This window comes from Trachurus trachurus (assembly GCF_905171665.1).
Source record: "Trachurus trachurus genome assembly, chromosome: 9".
In the NCBI taxonomy this organism is placed as follows: domain Eukaryota; kingdom Metazoa; phylum Chordata; class Actinopteri; order Carangiformes; family Carangidae; genus Trachurus; species Trachurus trachurus.
In genome coordinates, this window is record NC_139895.1 from 6,295,649 (window position 1) to 6,318,901 (window position 23,253).

The 23,253-nt window shown below is 38.2% G+C and overlaps 1 protein-coding gene across 1 annotated transcript in view; it reads left to right on the plus strand.

Moving 5' to 3' along the window:
- LOC310991907 (serine/threonine-protein kinase N2-like) overlaps nucleotides 1-23,253 on the plus strand; it is a 34,488-nt gene extending 11,235 nt beyond the window's left edge. Inside the window, exons 5-20 of the mRNA XM_083979836.1 lie at nucleotides 658-774; nucleotides 2,007-2,122; nucleotides 10,035-10,178; nucleotides 11,678-11,753; nucleotides 11,859-12,039; nucleotides 14,800-14,947; nucleotides 15,107-15,159; nucleotides 16,285-16,342; nucleotides 16,502-16,593; nucleotides 17,563-17,739; nucleotides 19,958-20,020; nucleotides 20,123-20,199; nucleotides 21,680-21,822; nucleotides 21,949-22,056; nucleotides 22,861-22,941; nucleotides 23,041-23,253. Coding sequence (XP_083835962.1) covers nucleotides 658-774; nucleotides 2,007-2,122; nucleotides 10,035-10,178; nucleotides 11,678-11,753; nucleotides 11,859-12,039; nucleotides 14,800-14,947; nucleotides 15,107-15,159; nucleotides 16,285-16,342; nucleotides 16,502-16,593; nucleotides 17,563-17,739; nucleotides 19,958-20,020; nucleotides 20,123-20,199; nucleotides 21,680-21,822; nucleotides 21,949-22,056; nucleotides 22,861-22,941; nucleotides 23,041-23,244 — 1,838 coding nt within the window. The 3' untranslated portion in view covers nucleotides 23,245-23,253. The remainder of the gene's footprint in view (nucleotides 1-657; nucleotides 775-2,006; nucleotides 2,123-10,034; nucleotides 10,179-11,677; nucleotides 11,754-11,858; nucleotides 12,040-14,799; nucleotides 14,948-15,106; nucleotides 15,160-16,284; nucleotides 16,343-16,501; nucleotides 16,594-17,562; nucleotides 17,740-19,957; nucleotides 20,021-20,122; nucleotides 20,200-21,679; nucleotides 21,823-21,948; nucleotides 22,057-22,860; nucleotides 22,942-23,040) is intronic.

A 23,253-nucleotide genomic window follows, 5' to 3' on the forward strand; every position in this document is an offset into this window, starting at 1 on the left:
GAGGATGTGGTGGTGACTCACACGGATTTATTTATTTATTCATGCTGTGACAAATGAAGGCTTTTATTTTGAAATGCTGCAGTCACTTTCTCAGTTTCATGGCTCTGCAGTGGAAAAACCAAATTACATTATGTGTTGATGATGTATTCATCAGTGAGAACCGAGCAGAAAATCATAGTGTTTCCAAGAATATTTGTCTTATTTCTAGTCAAAATGTCACTTCTAGTCAAAACAAATCTCATTATACTTAAAAAAAGAAACATTACACGAAAAGTAGCTTGTTTTTAGACAGTTTTTACTTCTTTCAATCATATTTTCACTTGAAATAAGTTGAAAAATCTGATAGTGGAGCAAGTTTTCTTCCTTATTACAAGCACAAAAAACTGATTTTTCACTTATTTCAAGTGAAAATTTGTTTGAAACATGTGAAAATGATCTAAAGACAAGTTAATTTTTAGTTGATGAGTCTTATTTTCAGTGGAAAGAGATTAGTTTTGACTAGAAATGAGACATTTTGACAGGAAAAAGGACAAATATTCTTGGAAAGATTTTGAGTTTTTGCAGTGTGCAATTTGATGACCTCATTTATCGTACATTTATTTAAAAAACAACAATAAATAAACACATTTTCTTTGTTTTTGTTTTGTTTTTTTCAAGGTAAACTTGAAGTCAGGCTCCTGGGATGTGAGGATTTACTGAAACCTCAGCAGGAGGAAGAGGAGGAGGAGGAGGAGGACGGTTCACCAGCGGCTCACCGGACAGATGGACCGACTGGTACGTGGACAACTGTTTTTTTCTTGTTTCTGAGCTGCGTTTCTTTCAGAGGACGCAGAAATATTATTGGATGTAGTCTTGCATAAACATAAAAAAGAAAAACAAAACAAAACAGTAGGCTATGTACTTTTTGATTTTTGACAGTCATTAACTAATGCTGCGTTCAAGACAATTCAGAAATAACCAAGAAATTGATAATTTAGAGGTAAATTCATGCAAAACTGCTGATGCACGTTGCCTTCAGGGACAGTTTTTCATCAAGCAGTCTCTGTATTTACCTCTAAAACAACTCTGTCTGGTAACGTTGTGTTATTATCTCATAGCGTGGTGAATGTGCAGCTCACAACTTGTCCACCAGAGCGTTGTGGAGTTGTTGGATTGTGTATTTGATGAGTTTGATGAGGGAAACCAAGAAATCCCATGAGCCTCCGTAGCGTAGCTCTGAGCAGCTCACGGCTCTGCTCCGCCGTTCTAAAAACAGCTTGCACCGACAATTAAAGGTAACAAACCTACTGCTATGACTATTATAGGGATTATGGCAATGGGCCAATTTGCCAAAATGTTGAACTATCCCTTTAAGATAAAAGAAAACTAAGAAATTAAATATATTTACAATGGGTATTTCCATTTAATTTCTTAGAGAGTTTTGGAAAAATGTCAAAAATCCATTGACAGGCAGGTAATCAATACAACAAGTATGGAGAGAGTTGTGTTTTCTAATAATAGATGAATATTTACTGAGGTTTAAATCACTTTAAAAGCCGCTAAACTGAATCGTTCTTGTCCATAAAACCACCAGAGAAATAAAATGAAAATAACGATTGATAAAATACTTCATTATCCACGTAGAGAAAATGCAATTTGACTGTTAGTTTGAGTAAATAATTAGATGACAGAGAGATGGAGACATGGATTTCCAGTTGTTATGTACAGATATTAAACTGTTGTAAAGTAAGAAATGCTCCTTTAAAGGTTAATCTGATCTAACTCTCCATGTGCTCGTTGTATTTAATGACGTTACATCGTCTGCTTCGACTGAGTCGTCGTTTTCTCAACGACGTGACATTTACTTGATGTTTTTCCTCAAACCTCAATAAAGACAAATGACAATAAAAACCTGAGCTCAGACATTTTGGAGGCAAAAGGACAAAAAACCTGCATTAAAGTGATGTGTGGACATGTGGAGCTGGTGTGTCTCTAACTTCCTGTCTGTCTGTCCGTCCGTCCGGCAGCAGCATCAGAGGTCGGCGCCGTGCTGCGGCTGGACGGGAGGCCGGTCGGCCGGACGCGCTGGGCGGCCGCCAGCAGACTGACCTGGGATCAGACGTTCTGCATCCAGCTGGAGCGGGTGAGTCCGGTCACAGACCTGAGGACAGTTTCAGTTTCAACAGATCTTTTTTTTTTTTTTTTTTTAATTAACGTTTTTCATTGATTTCACATATCAATATTCAACATTTTACATATACAATTTTCCAACAGTATAAAATAACTTCTCCACCAGGGAGCAGAGACATAGATAAACACACAATACATTCTCAAAGAAAGTCACCGTAGAGTAAATTTGAAGAAAAAAAGAAACACTTTTTCACTCCTGTCCTTATTTTCACATCTCTCTTTACATCGTCCCTTTTCTCCTGTTGGAAGGTAAACAACATAATAAACATATGAACAATGAACAAGTTTGTAGCCTGAACCAAGGGGATCAGTAATCTACCATACACACAGTGTCCTTACTGCACAAAGTCTGCTCTCAATGGAGACACAAAATTAACCCAGTTTTCCCAGTAATTTTTTAAAAGTCTCTGTTTTTAGTTGAGAAAGTCAGCTTCTCCATTCTATAAATATTGCTATATTATTATTATAACAGATCTTTAACAATATTATCCTCAGACATTAGACATTAAACATTAGACCAGCGCTGCCCTTCAATGGCAAAGTACAGTATCTGCATTTTTTCACTTTTTTTTTTTTTTTGACCAATCAAAAGTGTGGCATATTCTCTTCAATCTGGTAGAATTTGATATTGGTACTGCTAAAATTTATTTTAGAGTTATTGGGCTTTTTATTTTGCTTTTTATTTTGCTGTCCATCCAAAAAAACACTGTGGTCTGTGAAACCAAGCCAAAGTGCAGTATCTGCACCAAAACCAAGGCAAAAGTGCCATATCTGCCATAAAACGATCAAAATTGGTCACAAAATCTGCCATAAAACGGTCAAAATGGGTCAGAAAGACAAACTACAAAATACATTTAATTCAGTCCACCTTTATCTAATCAATTATGGACTTGGTAGTTATTCATAATTTGATGCCTAAACACAAAAAGCTGTTTTTCTCAGTTTGGCATTTTTACAGATACTGTATGCACTTTGCACTTGCAGGGCAGAGCGGTTCACGACCTTTTCCAACTCTTGAACGCTTGAAAATCTCAAAAATGGACGATACGAAGGCTAAATAATGCGTTCTCAGAGCATTTTGTTATTTTAATGATAAGGATAAAACATCAGGACTGAACTGACGGCAGGAGAAAGTTGAAGAAGTTTAAGATGCTGATAATTATCACAGACATTACTTTTATTTAATTTTCTTTCTTTTTTTGTATTTCTTTCATATGGCTATTTTATTTAACTTGCATTGTTTTGGTATGATTTGATTCTGTATGATCTTGGCATCGTTTTTACTTTGATATTTACAAATTTATTATAAGAAAGATAATTATCACAGACACATATTTTTATTCTCATATAATCACATTTTTATCTTTATTTTATCACAAAAATCTTACTATTTGTTTGTTGTTTTGTTATTTGACGGCCCACTTCGCAGTACCCTCGCGGCCCAGCAGGGGGCCACAGACCACAGGTTGGGAATCACTGCATTAAAAGTAGAAACATGCAGCTTTGCTTCTTTATGCAAGTGAAGGACGAGTTACTGCAGGGTCACAACCTTTTGTCTGTTGGTTTGCAATTAACTGGAAATAATGAACTGGGTGGCTGCTGATGAAATAGTGTTTTACTTTTATAACGTTTATCAAAACCAAATTAAATTCTCTGCAGAACGTGCCAGAGGGAATTTGGAAAACACAGATTCATTCATTCATTTCATAGTTATTCCATTCATGGAGTAGCTACATGAATACATTACATTATTACATGATGCATTACATTACATTTTCTCTTTTTCTTTTCTTTATCTACACAACAGCATAAATGGAAAGGAGCAGGAAGAAGAACAACTTATGATACCTGCCAAACACTAACACCAATACCACATGCTATTTGAGAGAATTAAAGATGAGGAAACATTTAATAATAACAACATAAAAAATCTATATGATAAAAAAGAAAATCCTACCCAGCACCACTGTGTCATTTTCTCTAGTTATCTATATATGTGTTTTAAGGGCAGTTTTGTTTTTGTTATTTTGCAAAATTGATGTTTTTAGTTAAACATAGTTCTGACTCAGCTCAGAGCAGTAAAATAATAACATTGACACAATATTATTATTATATTTGGAGAAATAACCATTTGTCACAAGCTTCGGATCGTCATCATGCTGAATCCGGCCCAGAATCGCTCCTAAAATCATCAACTCAGCCACATTTTACACCAAATAAACCAGAATCAGAATCAGAATCACATTTATTTACCATGTATGTGCAGACATACGAGGAATTTGACTCACTCGTTTGTACACAAACACACACACTGTTTATATTAAAAAGACAGAAACAACAACAGAGCAATAACACAATACAACAGAGAACACATACAAGTACAATATAATATAAATAAGTAAAGTGGCCGGTGGATTAAAGGTGGTCAGCTGGTAGAGAGCAAATAATCAATGAGGTAGTAGTGCAGTGAGATTAATAATAAATACTGGACATGTAGCCTATATTACTGTATATATTATAAATGACCTCAGGTTGAGAATGAGCCCAGTTTGGTTTCACCGTGTTTCCTCCTCTTCACTCTGAAGCTTTTATTCCTCCTGACCTTTGGGAGCAGCTCACAGGTGATCACAAAAAATATAGATATAGATATAGACATAAAATATCTTACTGTTACTCAGTAAAGAGACACTAACCACTTCTTTGTTCATCTTTGATTGTGGAAGTTCTTTCTCACATATTCTTAACCTTTTAAAATAACGGTGTGTGATGCCAGTAACACCAATGACATCAAATCAAAGCTCGGATATTCATTTTAAAACAGGTATATTATTAAATAGTCAATTTAGTTTTCACTTTATTCATATATTAAGCCCTGTGTTTGCCCATAATTGACCAATTATTATGTTATGTATAAATGTTTTTACACTTTCCAATAGCGTTAAACCATTGCAGTGGGACATGATACAAAGGAAAGAAAACTAACCTAAAAAAAGAAATAAAACTGCAAATATATGAACTGTAATTATCATCATCATTTAAATGGGTATTGAGTTGCATAATTTTGGTTTAATGTGAATGATGAAACTTGTAGGGAAAATGTAGGGACACGTTTTTCACGGTATTTTGAGAATGAAGGATAATCGTCCAGACTCTGCACCAACGAAAACTAACAAAAACAAAATAAAAGCATCGACTGTCGACTAAACTAAACACAGACAGACAGAAACCTTCTTCCTGCAGAGCGAGGCCGCTGTGCGAGCAGAGCAGAGCCGTCGGTCTGCAGCGATCAGGATGTAGAACAACTAATGCAGATGTAGCCGGTTGGCAGGCGGAGCGAGGTGACGAGGCCGATCAATAAAAGTCAGTCGGTCCGCGCTCGCTGCAGTTTTCCTGCCAGCTTTGCACAACGGAGGAGGAGGAAACACCCAGGACAGCCCCCAACCCCCCGGGAAGAAGATGCTACGTCATATTTTAGTTTTACTGGTAAAGGACGATCAGACGTTAAGGCGAGAGCTACAGGATATGCAAAAAAATATCACAATTTTTGCGGCTTTCCTTCGTGTTGTCAAAGCCACGTGAGAGGATGAAAGGCAGGGATTCTTACAAGAATGAATTAAGAGATGAATCCGTTTCAAAACAAAGTTTACTTAAAGAAAAAACTATTTACATCCATCACTCCGTAGAAAAACTGTGCTCCCTTTCACCGCTCTCATCCAAACTGAGGCAGTCGGTGCCATAATCTCTCTCAACTCTGCACTATAGATATAGAACACATAGATTTAAAATACAAACTTAGAAATAATGAAATACAATCTAAGTTTCCAACTCTTTTTTTTTTACATATCTATGAATTATGGCTCCTACAACCATCTTGATCATATTGTGATGATATGGCCAGATATTTCACTAGGAACGGTCATTTTCACTCAGATCATGTGACGTTTTCAAAGCACCGTATAACAAAGACGATAAAGTAGGTCACCTGGAGCGCTGCTGTCGACTTGACTGGAAAGAGCAGAGTTGAAACTCTCTCCCAGTTTTTGTTTCACACTGATAAAGTCAGAGATTATGATGGTTTTAACTTGATAGTTCAGAAATACTGTACAGTATGTGTTTGGTTCAGTTCAGTTCAGCTTTATTGGCATACAGTATGTGGAAATAAAAAAAACAGGTGGTCATCAACCACAAATAAACATAAAAGGACCATGAAAGAAAGCAACAATAATACTGTACATATTGAAAAGGAGTGGAAATAAGTACTACTTTATTTAATCAAACACCTTAATTACAATACCGCTTCATATTTTTAACTTCCTGATTAATACATACACATACACACATGCAAATACATGTATAGCTAGCTACTTACAGTACATACAGTATGTAGCCTAAATACTAGGCTGCAAAATCCTTATATGAGAGTCAATAGGGCCCGACACAAAAACGTCCATAAAACTACACAAAAACCATTTCATATTCCTCCACACTGCTCGTCCACTGCAATCCAAGTGTCCTGAAGGGAGATAGTCCAGAGTTTACTAGAAACAGCATCATTTAGGACATCACGTTCACAGGCAAATTCAATACAGGACAGTTTAAAGTCGAAGTCAAAGTGTCTTTATTTGTCCCAAACAGGGAAAATTGATTTGCAGCCAGGAAGACCCACACATTCATACACAAATAGACAACACTAGATAACATGTAACATATCATGGGCAGATTAAAACGACCTACTGCAAAGATAAAATATGATTTAAAAAAATGCCAATAATATACAAACAAAGGCTGTAAACATGTCCTAAATGACGTTGTTTCAGGTAAACTGTGGACTATCTCCCTTCAGGACACTTGGACTGCAGTGGATGAGCAGTGTGGAGGAATATTAAATGTTTTTTGTGTAGTTTTATGGACGTTTAATTTGTGTCAGGCCCCATTACTCTCATATAAAGTTTTGGTTGGACTACGAACCGGCCTCCCGGGTCTCCAGATGCACTTTGAGGAATAAAGAACTACTCTGGAGTATTCATCAGCATGAGGGTGAGTCAATAATGACTGAATTTCATTTTTTGGTGAACTATTCCTTTAAAGCAACTGAGGAAATACTGTAATTTGCAGATTCAATCAGCTGCACAATGTGACACAAGATGCATCTGTAACGTCTGTGCTCTGCTGCTCCACAAACTCAATTCACTGCAAAAACTCAAAATCTTTCCAAGAATATTTGTCTTATTTCTTGTCAAAATGTCTCATTTCTAGTCAAAACTAATCTCTTTCCATTTAAAATGAGACTCATCACCTAAAAACGAACTTGTTTTTAGATAAATCTCACTTGTTTCAAACAAATATTCACTTGAAATAAGTAGAAAAATCTACCAGGAAAAGCAAGTTTTTTGTGCTTGTAATAAGAAGAACTTGATCCACTGTCAGATTTTTCTACTTATTTCAAGTGAAAATCTGCTTGAAACAAGTTAAAAAGTGTCTAAAAACAAGTTAGTTTTTATGTGATGAGTCTTATTTTAAGTATAATGAGATTTGTTTTGACTAGAAATTACATTTTGACTAGAAATAAGACAAATATTCTCGGTAAGATTTTGAGTTTTTGCAGTGTTGACACCAGCTGAACAGTAGTTTGTCTCCTGTCAGCACAAAGAAACTAAAAGTTCCCACCTGATCCGCCGACACTTGAACGCCCCTCACGCTCTGACTCATTTATTCGTGATCGTCCTCCTGATTCACGCCGCCCACCTTCCTTCCTTCTTTCCCTCCTGCGTGTTTGTTATTTCATCTCCGTTGGTTTACTGCAACATGGTGTTGTTTTCTACTGCCTCACACTGCAAAAACTCAAATATCTTACCAAGAATATTTGTCTTATTTCTAGTCAAAATGTCATTTCTAGTCAAAGCAAATCTCATTATACTTAAAATAAGACTCATCACATTAAAAATAGCTTGTTTTTAAACACTTTTTACTTCTTTCAAGCATATTTTCACTTGAAATAAGTAGAAAAATCTGATAGTGGAGAAAGTTTTTCTTCCTTATTACAAGCACAAAAAGCTTTGCTTTCACTGGCAGATTTTTCTACTTATTTCAAGTGAATATTTGTTTGAAACAAGTAAAATTTATCTGAAAACAAGTTAATTTTTAGGTGATGAGTCTTATTTTAAGTGTAAAGAGATTAGTTTTGACTAGAAATTAGACATTTTGACAAGAAATAAGACAAATATTCTTTGAAAGATCTTGAGTTTTTGCAATAGAATCATTTGTTTTTCCTGTTTGTTTGTTTTTCCAGAAACGTATGTAGATTAGATTAGATCCATCTTTATTGCCTCCGAGGGGTAATTCAGCACAACCAGTGCACGTCATATATGCAGTTATACAATGAACAGAGTCGTAAAACCGTCAGATGTACAGTAGATCTCATTATCATCGTCATAAATCACATCATGTAGGTTAAACTGTCACTGTTTATTGAACTGCAACGGAAACGAGGCCACAAGCTTCTTTTGTAACGATGCCGAGGTGACCTTTGACCTCTCAGCCGCTCTGATCTGATGATAAACATATATGATATAATAATAATAATAAGGGTTAGGGTTTTTAAAAAAAACAAAAAGATAAAAAACAAACAAAACAGTAAAAATAAGTGATAAAAAGTAATAATTAAAGATCCAAAAGAAATAAAGTGTGAATAAAAGAGACATAAAAAAAAAGATGTAAAAGCAGGCAGGTGAATTGTTCCAGGATCATTAAGGGGTTAAAAAGTTATTAATAAGATTATAAAATTAATACAAACATGGGTCATGGTCTTCTTTACTTAATTATCTCCAGTTTACAGGATCTTAGTTTATACTCTCTGACCTTAATAAAATATAATTTCATTTATTAACTGTAATAAAAAATATTTAACATATTTAAAATACTTCTGATTGAGTTCAATTTCATTGAACTCATTTTCATAAAAAATATAAACTGTTATTAACAGATTCATGTGTATAAAACAGATATAAAGATCTATATATATACTGTATATATATTTATATGTGTTATTATTTAGTTTTTTTCTAAACTCAACAGTTTTGTCAGTGAGCAGCAGGTGGCGCTGTGCTGTCGTGCCCTTCAACCTGCTTGTATGAGGAGGCAGCTCATGTGCAGTAAAACACACATGAGTCAAGATATCCACGGGGTCTTATAGAGTTTAGTTAAAGTCTGAAACCACCAAATCTGCACTTAAATTATTGATTTTTAGTCTTGAACACAGTTTTGACAGTTCTTAAATAAAAAGTTAGAAACACAACCTTTACAAAGTAACAAAGGTCAGTCTATTTTTTATTCTAAGGAATGTTTTTATCACACTGTAACATCATTACAAATCGAAACAAACAGGGAAACAGTAGTTCAGAGGTTCAGTCTGTATAATACCCATTAATAATCAGAATCAGAATCATATTTATTTGCCAAGTACGTATGTGCAGACATAACAAGGACACACACACATATAAAAAGGCATACAGGATGTGTTTTGCAAGTAATTCTAGGATTCCTTCTCTTTAAAAAAAAAAAAAAATCCTTTGTAAAAAAAAAAAAATTGCCAGTGTGTTTGTGAAATAGATCTCAAATTGCATTCATGATGGTCTTTAAAAAAATAGAACAAGTTAAAGCTTGTTGAAACCTGCAGATACTGTGGGTTTGTTATTGTTGTAGTTCTGCCTCCGACCAGCAGGCGTCGCCCTCAGACCAGCTCTGACTCTCAGTTCACACTTCACAATCAGAGGAAATGTATTTACTGTATTTACATATTTATATCAAGGTTTGTTTTTAAGTTACAGAGTTTAAAAAAAATGATGATTATAATTATTATATTTCAGTCTCGGGAGCTGGAGGTGTGCGTCTTCTGGCGGGACCGGGGGGCGATGTGCGCCGTCAGGTTCCTGCGTCTGGAGGAGATGATGGAGAACCAGGACCAGGACCGAGGTCTGAGTCTGGAGCCGCAGGGCCTCCTCTACGTCCAGGTACACACACACACACACACACACACACACACACACACACACACACACACACACACACACACACACACACACACACACACACACACACACACACACACACACACACACACACACACACACACACACACACCTGCACTATTAATACTGGTCAAATCTCTCATGTCTCATTGTCTGAAGCTCATCGTCTTTGTTTTATGTCTCTGTTTGACTTGTTTTATCTGATGTTTTATAGTTTATCTCATAGTTTTTCTCCTTTATTGTAACAAAATTACATTATTATTATGATATTAAGCCACAAAATTACATCTTTGACCTTAATGTTACATTTTATATTATCATAATAATAATAATTTAATACAATAACATAAATCCTGACTTTAATGATCCATCTTGTGGTTTTCTCTCATGTCTCATTCAGATCCTCATCATCTATGAAGCTCATCTTCTTTGTTTTGTGTCTCTGTTTGACTTGTTTTATCTGTAGTTTTATAGTTTTTCTCATAGTTTTTCTCCTTTATTGTCACAAAATTACATTATTATTATGATATTAAGCCACAAAATTACATCTTTGACCCAAATGTTACGTTTTATATTATCATAATAATAATAATAATTTAATATAATAACTCTCTCGTGTCTCATTCAGATCCTCATCATCTATGAAGTTCATCCTCTTTGTGTTATGTCTCTGTTTGACTTGTTTTATCTGTGGTTTTACAGTTTTTCTCAGTTGTTTTGACTCATTTTAAGTCTTATAACTGTTTAATGGTTCATCAGAACGTTATTGCAAAAGCTCATTAGTCACCAAAACATTTAATTAATGTTTCAAAACCCGGTTTTTATCTCATTTAATTATCCAGTTCCACCAAATAAGTCGTTTTCGTTGTTATTTGAGTCAAACTGGTTAAGATTCAAAGATGCTTTTTCTCCTTTATTGTCACAAAATTACATTATTATTATGATATTAAGCCACAAAAAGTGACCTAAATGTTACACTGTATATTATCATAATGATAATAATTTAAAGGGATAGTTCAACATTTTGGAAAATTGGCCCATTGCCATAATCCCTAGAGTCATAGCAGTAGGTTCGTTACCTTTAATTGTCGGTGCAAGCTGTTTTTAGAACGGTGGAGCAGAGCTGTGAGCTGCTCAGAGCTAAAACAACTCTGTCTCCTGTTATTATCTCATAGCGTGGTGAATGTGCAGGTCACAACTTGTCCACCAGAGCGTTGTGGAGTTGTTGGATTGTGTATTTGATGAGTTTTAATGAGGGAAACCAAGAAATCCCATGAGCCTCCGTAGCGTAGCTCTGAGCAGCTCACGGCTCTGCTCCGCCGTTGTAAAAATAGCTTGCACCGACAATTAAAGGTAACGAACCTACTGCTATGACTATAGGGATTATGGCAATGGGCCAGTTTGCCAAAATGTTGAACTATCCCTTTAATATAATAACATGAATCCTGACTTTAATGATCCATCTTGTGTTTTTTTTCCAGCTTCGATTCATCGACACTGTTGTGGAGCGGCAGCCGAAACTGAGACGCCAGCGATGTATTTTCACCAAAGAGAGAGGTCGCTGCAGAATCCAACGCATCTCCGTTCACAGTCTGATTCCTCTGATCCGGTTCGTGTGTGATTTTATTTTGATTTTATTTTTGTTTTTTTTGTGTTTCCCAGGTAAGAACTTCCTGCGAGCGGCTCAGATGAACATGAACTTCGCCACGTGGGGTCACCTGATGATGAGCATCCTCCCTCGCTACAGCTCCTTCACCACCTTCAGCTCCACGCTCTGCACCACGCCCGAGCCACGCCCCCCCGACAAGGAGGCTCCGCCCACATCCACCGCCGCACTGCCAGGGTCAGAGACTCACGTGATGCATTCAGGGACCCTTTTTAAAGATGGTTGAATTTCACTTTACTCTCTGAGGATGTTTTATATCAATCAAACTTTATTTGTAGAGGACTTTTCATACAGGAAGCAGCTCAAAGTATGATAATAAAAATGTATTTACACACATTGACATACACACACACACACACCCAAGAATTAAACCACTGAGATAGATAGATAGATAGATAGATAGATAGATAGATAGATAGATAGATAGATAGATAGATAGATAGATAGATAGATAGATAGATAGATAGATAGATAGATAGATAGATACTTTATTAATCCCGAAGGAAATTCATCTGTCAGCTGCTCCAAACATTCCGAAAGAAAGCACTCGGCTAATGTAGACAGATGTAGCAATAATATAAAAGAATAAAATAAAATATAAAATATACCTATATATATATATACACATATACAAACTATCACCTATATATATGCATACATATATGTACACATATACACACACACTCTCATATAAAAGAAATACAGTTCATAAAATGAGGAGTTAAAAACACAGATAAGAGGAAACGCCGACTTACACCCGACAATTTGTGCTTTGCAGTGGAGAAAACACTAGAGAGTGGATAAAAACTGAGATAAAACAGGTAAATGTAATAGAATAAAGAAAAATTTCAATAAAAATAAGTGGATAAAATAAAATATATAAATATATGTAGATCTAATAGAACAAAAAAACAATTAAAGCAATAAATAGTGCTATAAATCTTATACTAAATAATATAATTCAGTTGAATGCTACACTAAAAGCGTATTTCTTCAATTTGCTCTGTGATAAGTCGATGCAGATAAATGGTTTTCACCTTGTCTGAGTCTGTTAGCGTCTCCACTTTGCCAAACATTTATTTAAGCTTGTACGTTGTTGTTACCTCATCGCTTCTCAGATTAGATCACAGCCTGAGCTTGTTTACTGTAATTGTGTTCTGCCGGTGAACCCGAACGACATGCTGCACAACAGATTACACACAGGACAAACTCAAACTACAAGCTACTAAAATAATAATCAATAATAATTATAACACTTCTAAAGACTTATATTGACACATCTGAACATATCTTGTAACTGTTCCCTTATATTATGGCATTACATGACCTGTAGCTGCAGAGATTTCATCCATCAGTTATAGGTGTTGTTTTATTTTTGAGTATGAACCCAATATAGAGGCTCACTACTAAGTAAGTGGTATTACAATACTTCATTTCAGGCATTTATTATTGATTTATCTACAACTACGCTCATGTACAGTATTTAGCCATTTTTTTTATGAACCTATAGACGTCATCAGTGTCAGTAAATGTTTGTTTTTTTACAACATATTTGAAGAATTTGAAAAGCAAGGCGTTAAAGGGATAGTAGCATTTTTTTTTTAAGTTTATCGTTTAATACGTTTATTTGTATCAGGGACAATGTACAAAATAACATTAGTCTCGAGATGAGACGAGATGCCTTGTACCGGATTTAGCTTACTAGCTACTTTCCATCCGTAGTCCCTGGGCAGGTGAATAAGAACAATAGAAATATAAGAATTATCAATTTACATAGCATTCTAAACATCCATACACATGTGCATATACACCCTCTCACACATCACAAACACTCAGGACATAGTCCTATTTCATATCAGTTAACAAAACATACAGTTATTAAAATACTTCACACTTTGCCAAGGTTAAGAATAATTTAGGCTCATGATTAATGCTGACATGTCTGATTTCTTAGGATCCATTGTTTGACTTCCTGGGAGAAAACATTGAAGTCTGTACAAAGTTTCAGATTAGTTGGAAGATTGTTCCATGATTTGACAGATTTAAAAGAGAAGGCAGATTGAGCAAAGGCAGAGCTACGCTTAGGGATGTTACAATCTCCACTTGAGACAGATCTTAAGGCTCTGGTGGAATGCTCAGAGCAGAGTTTAACAAAGGTTTTCAATGTGGGGTTGTATGATCTCCAAATAGCCCCTAAGTACTTTAATTGCAGTAGAAGACTCTCTGCACTCCTCCCGTTAGCAACGCCAGCCCATAGCCCTGCCCAGAGATTTACAACATACATTGTTGTGAACAGACCCAAAGAAACTGACTATTTTCGTGGCCTAAAAGAGGTTTTACCTGAAAAAGAAATACACAAAAGGTCCAAATAAAAACAGTGTTTTTCCTGCACTTTGAAGGGCTGGAAAAAATTGTATTATAGTGAACAATGGAACTGTGTATTTCTTTTTTCAGGTAAAACCTCTTTTAGGCCACGAAAATAGGCCGTTTCTTTGGGTCTGTTCACAACACTGTATGTTGTAAATCTCTGGGCAGGGCTATTATGGGCTGGCGTTGCTAACGGGAGGAGTGCAGAGAGTCTTCTACTGCAACTAAAGTACTTAGGGGCTATTTGTAGATCATACAACCCCACTTTTAAAAAAATGCTACTATCCAGCATTTTGTCCAATTTTTATTTTTTAATTTTTAATTTTTTGGCACAGACAGAAAAAGAAAGTTATAGAGAGGGCTGAGTTTGATTTCAAACCTGTGATATAAAAGATATAAAACACTTTACCGTGAATGTAAATCTGCTTTTAAAGGTTAATTCAAGGAATAAAGTAGAAATCAGGTAACCTTTAAATGTATTTACGTATTTTAACCGGAGTCAAGGACCTGAACACATCGTCTTCTTCTCCTTCTTCTTCCTCTCATCCCTCTGTCTTTCTCTCTGTGCAGTGAAGCTCCTGTGATCAGACTGACCGTCGCAGAGGAGCAGCCCCCTCCCCCTCCCCCTCCCACCAGCGTCACCCAGGGCAATGACCCCCCCTCCTCCACCACCACCACGACCACCTCCGAACAGAAAACCTCCTCTGTGTCTGCGCTGGTAAATAACGGCCGATTCATAATCTCAGCTTCTCGTACTGGTTCAGAGATTTATTATTAATTATCAATAAATTATGTATCTGTTTTATTCTTATATAAAAGTGATGGATCAGATATAAAATATTTACGATATAATAATCAAGTTTGTTTCTGTTTGCAGTCGTCCATTAACAATACAGAGGGAGGTGAAGATCAGACTGTATCTGCTCTAAAGTACACACACACACACATTTACACACACACAGACACCAAAGATACTCTATTTACCAACATACCCCATGAGCGGCCATTTTTTGATAAAAACTTTATGCACTTCCTGTCTCTCTAAATGGGCGTGGCCAACTGTCACCTCGCCTCGTTCTGTGATCGTGTGTGTGGATTTATACAATTTGTAGGTAGATGAAAGTGATATATTTATATTTTCTTATGATAACATTAAATATTTACACTACTAACAGTCATATTTAGCATGACGAAAATAATTTAAATCATTTTCACGGGAGTTCGCGGCCGTTTGTTTGACGTTGCCTAGGACGGAGATCTGTGCCAAATCTGGCGAGAGTGTGTCGTAGAGACAGAGACAAAGTTAATTTTCTCCTGATGTGTCCGTCTGAAAATTGCCATTTTCATGTCAAAATGTTCAGAAGAGATGTGGATTGTGAAAAATGAGTCAAAAATTTACTTCAGTGACTGTGGGGAGAAAGAATCGACCATAATCTGTGTTCACGTTCAATTTTCCCATTGCAGTCAATACACTCAAGGCTGCCCCTGGTCTTCAAATTACGATTCGTGGTCGCCGATTCGATTCAAGGACGATTTTGATTCATTGACTTGAATCGATTCAGTAACTTTTTAGCCAAAATTTCAACCAGTGTGACTGTGAGATAAAGACCTGGATACTGAAGACTTTTCGAAGACAATGAGAAGGAGCAGTAGTTCAAAAGCTCCCAGGTGTGTCGAATATATTCTGATATTCACGCAACAGCAAAAAGCAAATTATTAATTATTATTTTTGTGTCAAACTGTTCAGAAGAGATGTGGCTTGTGGAAAATTAGTCCAAAATTTACTTCAGTGACTGTGGGGAGAAAGACTCGACCATAATCGGTGTTCACGTTAAATTTTCCCATTGGAGTCAATACACTCAAGGCTGCCCCTGGTCTCCTAAAAAGGCCGTGCAGAAGCCTAGTGACATGTATACAGGAAGCTGCTGACTCGTCATGGGGGGGGGGTCTTGGTTTATAAACCATCTTTGCAGACACACACACACAGACACACACATCTCAGTAAAAGGTGTGGATGAATCTCAGCCTTCACTTCACTTCCTGTTTCTCTCCCAGGATGAACATGGACGACTTCAGGTACATCTCCGTCCTGGGCCGAGGACACTTTGGGAAGGTAACGCACAGCTTCAGGCCTTTTAGTATAAACTCAGTATAAACGGCATCTTGTGTGTATATGTGTGTGTGTATATGTGTGTGTATGTATGTGTGTGTGTATGTGTGTGTGTTTGTGTGTGTGTGTTCTCAGTCGGTCGTGTCGATGTTTGGTGTCCAGGTTCTGCTGGCAGAGTTCAAGAAGACGGCGAAACTTTACGCCATCAAGGCGCTGAAGAAACGAGACATCGTGACCCGTGACGAGGTGGACAGGTGTGTGAAAAGACGCACACACACACACACAGAGACACACACACACACACACACACACACACACACACACACACACACACACACACACACACACACACACACACACACACACACACAAAGAGTTAATTTATTTATATGATGTTCACAGTTTATACTTGTTTAAATTATAGTTAACATGTCTATAAGTGCCTCTTTCTAAAGCCTGTCAGTGTGTGTTTATATGATCAACAGTGGAGTTTAACAGGAAGATAAACGTGTTTAAAATGAACAATAAATTATTATAAGAATCACAAATAGATTTTAAATTTAATTTTTTTCTTTAGATATTTTAATATATGTACCGTATACATACATTTGATACATACATTAGCCATTGTGGCTAACTCTGAGTTCAGTGTTGGTGCATCAGGAGCCTTAGATTAATCTTTTTTTTTTTTTTTTATCATTATTTTTAAAGTTCAACATTTTTGGCAAATTGGCCCATTGCCATAATCCCTATAGTCATACTATAGCAGTAGGTTCATTACTTTTAATTGTCGGTGCAAGTTATTTTTAGAATGGCGGAGCAGAGTCGCGAGCTGCTCAGAGCTACGCTACGGAGGCTCCAGGGATTTCTTGGTTTCCCTCATCAAACTCATCAAATACACAATCCAACAACTCCACAACGCTCTGGTGGATAAGTTGTGACCTGCACATTCACCACGCTATGAGACAATAACACAACGTTACCAGACAGAGTTGTTTTAGAGGGAAATGCAGAGACTGAAAAACTGTCCCTGAAGTCAACGCGCATCAGTGGTTTTTGCATGAATTTACTGCTATGACTATATAGGGATTATGGCAATGGGCCAATTTGCCAAAATGTTGAACTATCCCTTTAATTATTATTTCATTATTATTATTATTATATTATTTTTACTGGACAGCTCAGTTATAAACTCAGTGTCGTGACCTCCTGCTGCTCCACAGCCTCATGAGTGAGAAGAGGATCTTTGAGATGATCAACGCCTCCCGACACCCGTTCCTGGTGAACCTGCACGGCTGCTTCCAGACCAGCGACCACGTCTGCTTCGTCATGGAGTATCTACCGGGAGGAGACCTGATGATCCACATCCACAACAACGTGTTCACCGAGGCCCAGACCAGGTGAGGGGGGGGGGGGAGGAGAGGAGAGGAGAGGAGAGGAGAGGAGAGGAGATAGTGGGAGGGAGGGGAGGAGAGGAGAGGAGAGGAGAGGAGAGGAGAGGAGAGGAGACCTGATGATCCACATCCACAACAACGTGTTCACCGAGGCCCAGACCAGGTGAGGAGGAGAGGAGACAGGAGGGGAGGAGAGATTTTTTGATTTTTTTGACTTTTAAAATAAACCTTTATTACCGGTTCGTCCTGATTCGTTACTCACAACTTACAACCAAGCACACAAGACCCTGATCATAGTAAAGGCAGATGACACAGAAAAATCAAAACTTCAGAACCAGTGAATTCTCCTGAACTACACACAAAACCTCATTTACAGCCCAGGGGCCTCATTTATCAAAGAGGGTGTAAAACTGCTACTAAATTTTTGCTTACGGCGAAAAGACGAAAATGGCGTACACCCAAAATATTTACACCTTTTTCAGATCTATCAAACTGTGCGCACAGTACGCACAACTCTCCGCAATAAATCACACCGGACCCAAGAATGGTGCACACGTGAACACACCTCTTACTCCACCCCCGGAACGCCTATATACAACTATATATGGTCAGCACGTGCATATTTAATTAGCCATGTGCTCTCTGTGGAGCAGCAACAAAGTGACAACAAAGTGACAACGAGGCGGGCGGAGGACGGGGGAAAAAGCGGAACTTCTCCGAAAGCAGATACACGGCGATATCGGGCAATAAATCAGTCAGAAAAATGATCTTGCATTTTAATAAGCTACAATAAAAACAAAAACCTCCCAAATCTCAACAAAAGGGAGCAGAAAGAAGAAGAATCTTATGTAATCTGCCCCTTTATCCCAGAATTTTTTTTTTTTTTACCTAGATGTTAAAACAATGTAGCCTAAAGCAGGACGATAGTTACCATTACTTTGCAAAAGGGTGTAAAAAAGGTGTATCCACAATGATAAATGAGGCCCCAGGTCTTTTCAAAAGCCTCTGTTTGGTTCGTTAGCTTGTAAAACCCAAACTCCACCCTGAGCCGAGCTGCCAGCATCCCCGTTAGCATCGGAGCCACCACCTCCTGTGACCCCTGACCCCTCACCCTGTTCTTCCGTGTTTTCCAGATGACCAGCTTTGCTAAACCTGACATAAAGTTTATGAGTGTGTGAGTGGCTTTCTTTCTTGTAGGGATGCACCGAATATTCGGCCGAATATTGCAAAAAAAGCAACATTCGGCCTTCGGTGGAATGAGCAAAAAGCAAGGCCGAATATTAAAAAAAAAAAAAAAAAAAAAATTAAAAAAATCTGACCAAGAAAGGTTAGGAACTACTGTTTTAAAAGACACTTGGGTTTTTTTGGAATGTACTTGCATAGATCTTTCAGCACTCACAATGGGCCGATATAAATGAAAAACTTTATTTAACTTGTTGTGCTTTTTTGACGGCAACTGGAATATTCAAAAGCTGTCATTTTCTTTATTTGAAAATTAAGTTTAAAAAAATATTTTATTTAAAAACTTTATAACCACTTTCGGTATTCGGTATAATTCGGTTATTCGGCCAGGCATTTTGATTTTATTCGGTATTCGGCTTCGGCCAAAAAATGCCATTCGGTGCACCCCTACTTTCTTGCTGTGTATCGTGGACGATAGATAAACAAAACGTGAGAAAAGTGCTCCCCTAACCCCTGAAACCAGGCCTCCGGCAGTCTGAACAACGGGCTCAGTCTCGGACACTGGACAAACAGGTGTTGTAATAATGTCTCAGTCTGCAGACAGAAAGAGCAACGTGCTAGGATCATGGTGCACCAGATACCTGTTCGTAGCTACGGCCCCATGTACAACCCTCCGCTGGAGGTCACCCATCCGCTTATCCACGGGAGGTTTGTACAGGGACAAGAGAAGAGGAGAGGAGAGGAGAGGAGAGGAGAGGAAAGGAGAGGAGAGGAGAGGAGAGGAGAGGAGAGGAGAGGAGAGGAGAGGAGGAGAGAGGAAAGGGAGGATAGAGAGGAGGGGAGAGAAGATAGTGGGAGAGAGGAGAGGAGAGGAGAGGAGAGGAAAGGAGAGGAGAGGAGAGGAGAGGAGAGGAGAGGAGGAGAGAGGAAAGGGAGGATAGAGAGGAGGGGAGAGAAGATAGTGGGAGAGAGGAGAGGAGAGGAGAATCCCCCCCCTGAAACCTCCTCCTGTTGATGTTGTTGTTGTTGTTGTTGTGTCCAGGTTCTACTCGGCCTGCGTCCTGCTCGGTCTCGAGTTTCTGCATCTGAATAAAATCATCTACAGGTGAGTCGACGTCTTCACGCTGCTGCTCCACCTGAACCTCCTTCATCTCCTCTGTCCTTCTCCTCCTTCGTCTCATGGAGCCGTTTGTCTTTCTCTCCTCAGGGACCTGAAGCTGGACAACCTGCTGATGGACACGGACGGCTTCGTCAAGATCACAGACTTTGGACTCTGTAAAGAAGGTGACTGGATTCATCACTTTATCATTCCTTTTTTTATCACTTTCTTTTTCTTTTGTTTTTATAGTGACACAGGTACAGTGGCCCTGAGGGCTCAACACTCTGCAAAACACAATGCGGGGACTTTTTATTTTTGATTGAAGTTAAAAGCACTGAGGGAGACTCAGATGATGAAGAAGTTTCCACAATTTGCAGCTTGTTTGTTTCTTTGCATATATATTTTCTTTAATTGCAGAGTATTGAGTAGGGCTGCACAATTAATCGAATTTTAATCACGATCACGATTTTGGCTGCCACGATTAAATTAAGATGATCGTCACGATATGAACATATTAAAAAACGGGCTGTGCTGCATCAAATCAAGCGCCTGTAGAGCCTGTACTTTCTGACTTTTATGTGAGTAAAGGAGTTGAATCAGCAGCTTCTACCACATTTATTTTTAATTTTTTTGTTTTTTACACAAGTATCTGTGGGCTACTGTACAGAATGACTCCTCTGCACTCTGCAATGGCATTTATTTTTCGCTATAGCCCTTTGTCTTGGGTACATTTTATTTTATTATTTATTTTTATTTTAGGTTTTATTTTGAACTGAAAGCTTTGTTCACATATTGTTTGTTTCAAACAGAAAGTGCAATAAAAACATGTTTTATCTAACATAATGTATAATCGTGATTAATAATCGTGATTTCAATATTGACAAAAATCATCGTGATTATCATTTTGGCCATAATCGTGCAGCCCTAGTATTGAGCCTTCAGGGCCACCGTACTCACAGTCTTTTCTTTCCAGATGATCCGCCACAGCTGCAATCTCACCACAGATCAGATAAAATAAGTACGAAGTAAGATGATACAGGGCTGAATGACACTAACGAGGCGCTGGAATCAAATTAAGACAGAAAACTCATCATCACGCAGTCACACAGATCATTAATTATTAGTAAACGAGATGATCGTTACAGACGTGATAATACAGGAAGAAAACGTCTTCTATGTACATCAGTCGTTTAAAAAAAACATTTTGTCCAATAATTTCAATAATTTCTCAAAGAAAAAGTCAATATCTCAACATTTTAATTTGTTTTTCTCTGTAACCATTTAATTTACAGGCCGCTAATTACGTGATAATGTCAAGAAATAACAAGTTACTGCATCATAATGTCTAGAAATAGCCTAGAAATAACGGTTAATTTCATAATAACGTAATGTTTTTCATAAAGGCTAAAGATCACACATGCTTTTTATGCTTTGAATTTTTTGGGAAAGGCCAGCATTCTTGCAATTGACCGTTATTTCTAAACATTATCACGTAATTAACGGCCTCTAAATTAAAGGGTTACCAATTTCTTTTTTTTTGTTTACAATAACTACAACCACAATCAGGCTCTAAACCCATCACTGGTTTTGTCTCTGTTTCCGTGGCGACAGTCACAGCCTCTGACGGCGTTGTTTGCGTTGTCGTTGTCGTTGTTGTTCCTGCAGGGATGGGCCACGGAGACCGAACCTCCACTTTCTGTGGGACGCCGGAGTTTCTGGCCCCCGAGGTCCTGACCGACGACAACTACACGCGGGCGGTGGACTGGTGGGGGATGGGCGTCCTCATCTTCGAGATGCTCGTGGGAGAGGTTCGTTATTGTTCCTGGTCTTTGTTTATTATTATATTATTTAGTATTATTTATTATTTTCCAGTTCATTTTAAAACACTTTTAAACTTTGGACGATGTTTCTAATTTCTTTCTTCCTCCCGTCAGTCTCCGTTCCCCGGTGAGGATGAGGAGGAGGTGTTCGACAGCATCGTCAACGACGACGTGCAGTATCCCACCTCTCTTCCTCCGGACGCCGTCGCCATCATCCAGAAGGTAAAACCACCTCCACAAATGTGTTAGAAATTCAGAAACAGCTGAAGCACTGTCTCTGCAAAATGTCCCAACACTACAGTAGTGTTTCCAGGAACACACGCTTAGAAAAGAAGTGAGAAAAAACTTTTTTTTTCTTTTTTTATGAGGAAAAAAATCACAATTGTGTGAGAAAAAATCCAACTCAAACAGAAAAAAGCTCATAAACTTGACACTTTTTCTCAAATTCAGACATAAAACCTCAACAAATTTGTGCAAAAAAAATAGAAAAACTGGATTAAACCAACACTAAGGAACTTTTCAACCTTCATATAATATTTTCATAACTTTTGTGATGGTACATCGACTTACAACAGGTTGAATGACACCTCTGTCATGGCCTGAGGGGGTCTGTATCATTATGGTCTGTATCGCCTTCACTGGCACTAAGCAGCTTTGAGGAGCATGGTGGGAAACCGGCTCTCTCTTAAGTTTCACTTTCACTTTTGCGAGTCACGACGAGGAGGGAGCAGGCAATGCAGCACCTTTCCGTCGGATTTCTCAGTGTGTTTACTGAGAAATGATCCGAGAAATGATCCGCTGCTAACAGAAACTTAGTTTGGACGTCTTCTGGTAATTTCCACGCGCTAGTGCTCATGGGAAATGGAGTCTTCATTCAGGCAAAACACTACCGCTTTGGGCCACTGGCGCCGCCAAACTCAACCAAAAGTGAAAGTTCTTTAGTACTGCTTTAAAATTGTGTGATTTAAACATTTTAAATGAACATTTAAATTCAAAGTTGTGTTTCACCTTCATCGCCGTCTGCAGCTGCTGAAGAAGAATCCTCTGAAGAGACTCGGAGCCGGAGAGCGAGACGCCAACGAGCTCAAAGGAGAAAAGTTCTTTGAGGTAAATTATTCATCAATGTGAACTGATAACGTCATGATGAACTCTGAGGTCACTGTTGTCCGTGTGTGTGTGTGTGTGTGTGTGTGTCCCTGGCTGCAGACCATCGACTGGGAGGCGCTGCTCGCCAAGAAGATGACGCCGCCCTTCCTGCCGTCCGTCTCCGAGTCCGTGGACGTCAGCAACTTCGACAGCGAGTTCACGCGGCTGCAGCCGGTGCTGTCGCCGCCCGGGAAACCCTGCAGCCTGTCGGCCGAGCAGCAGGAGGCCTTCGCCGACTTCGACTTCTGCGCCCTGCACGGCTGAAACCATAGA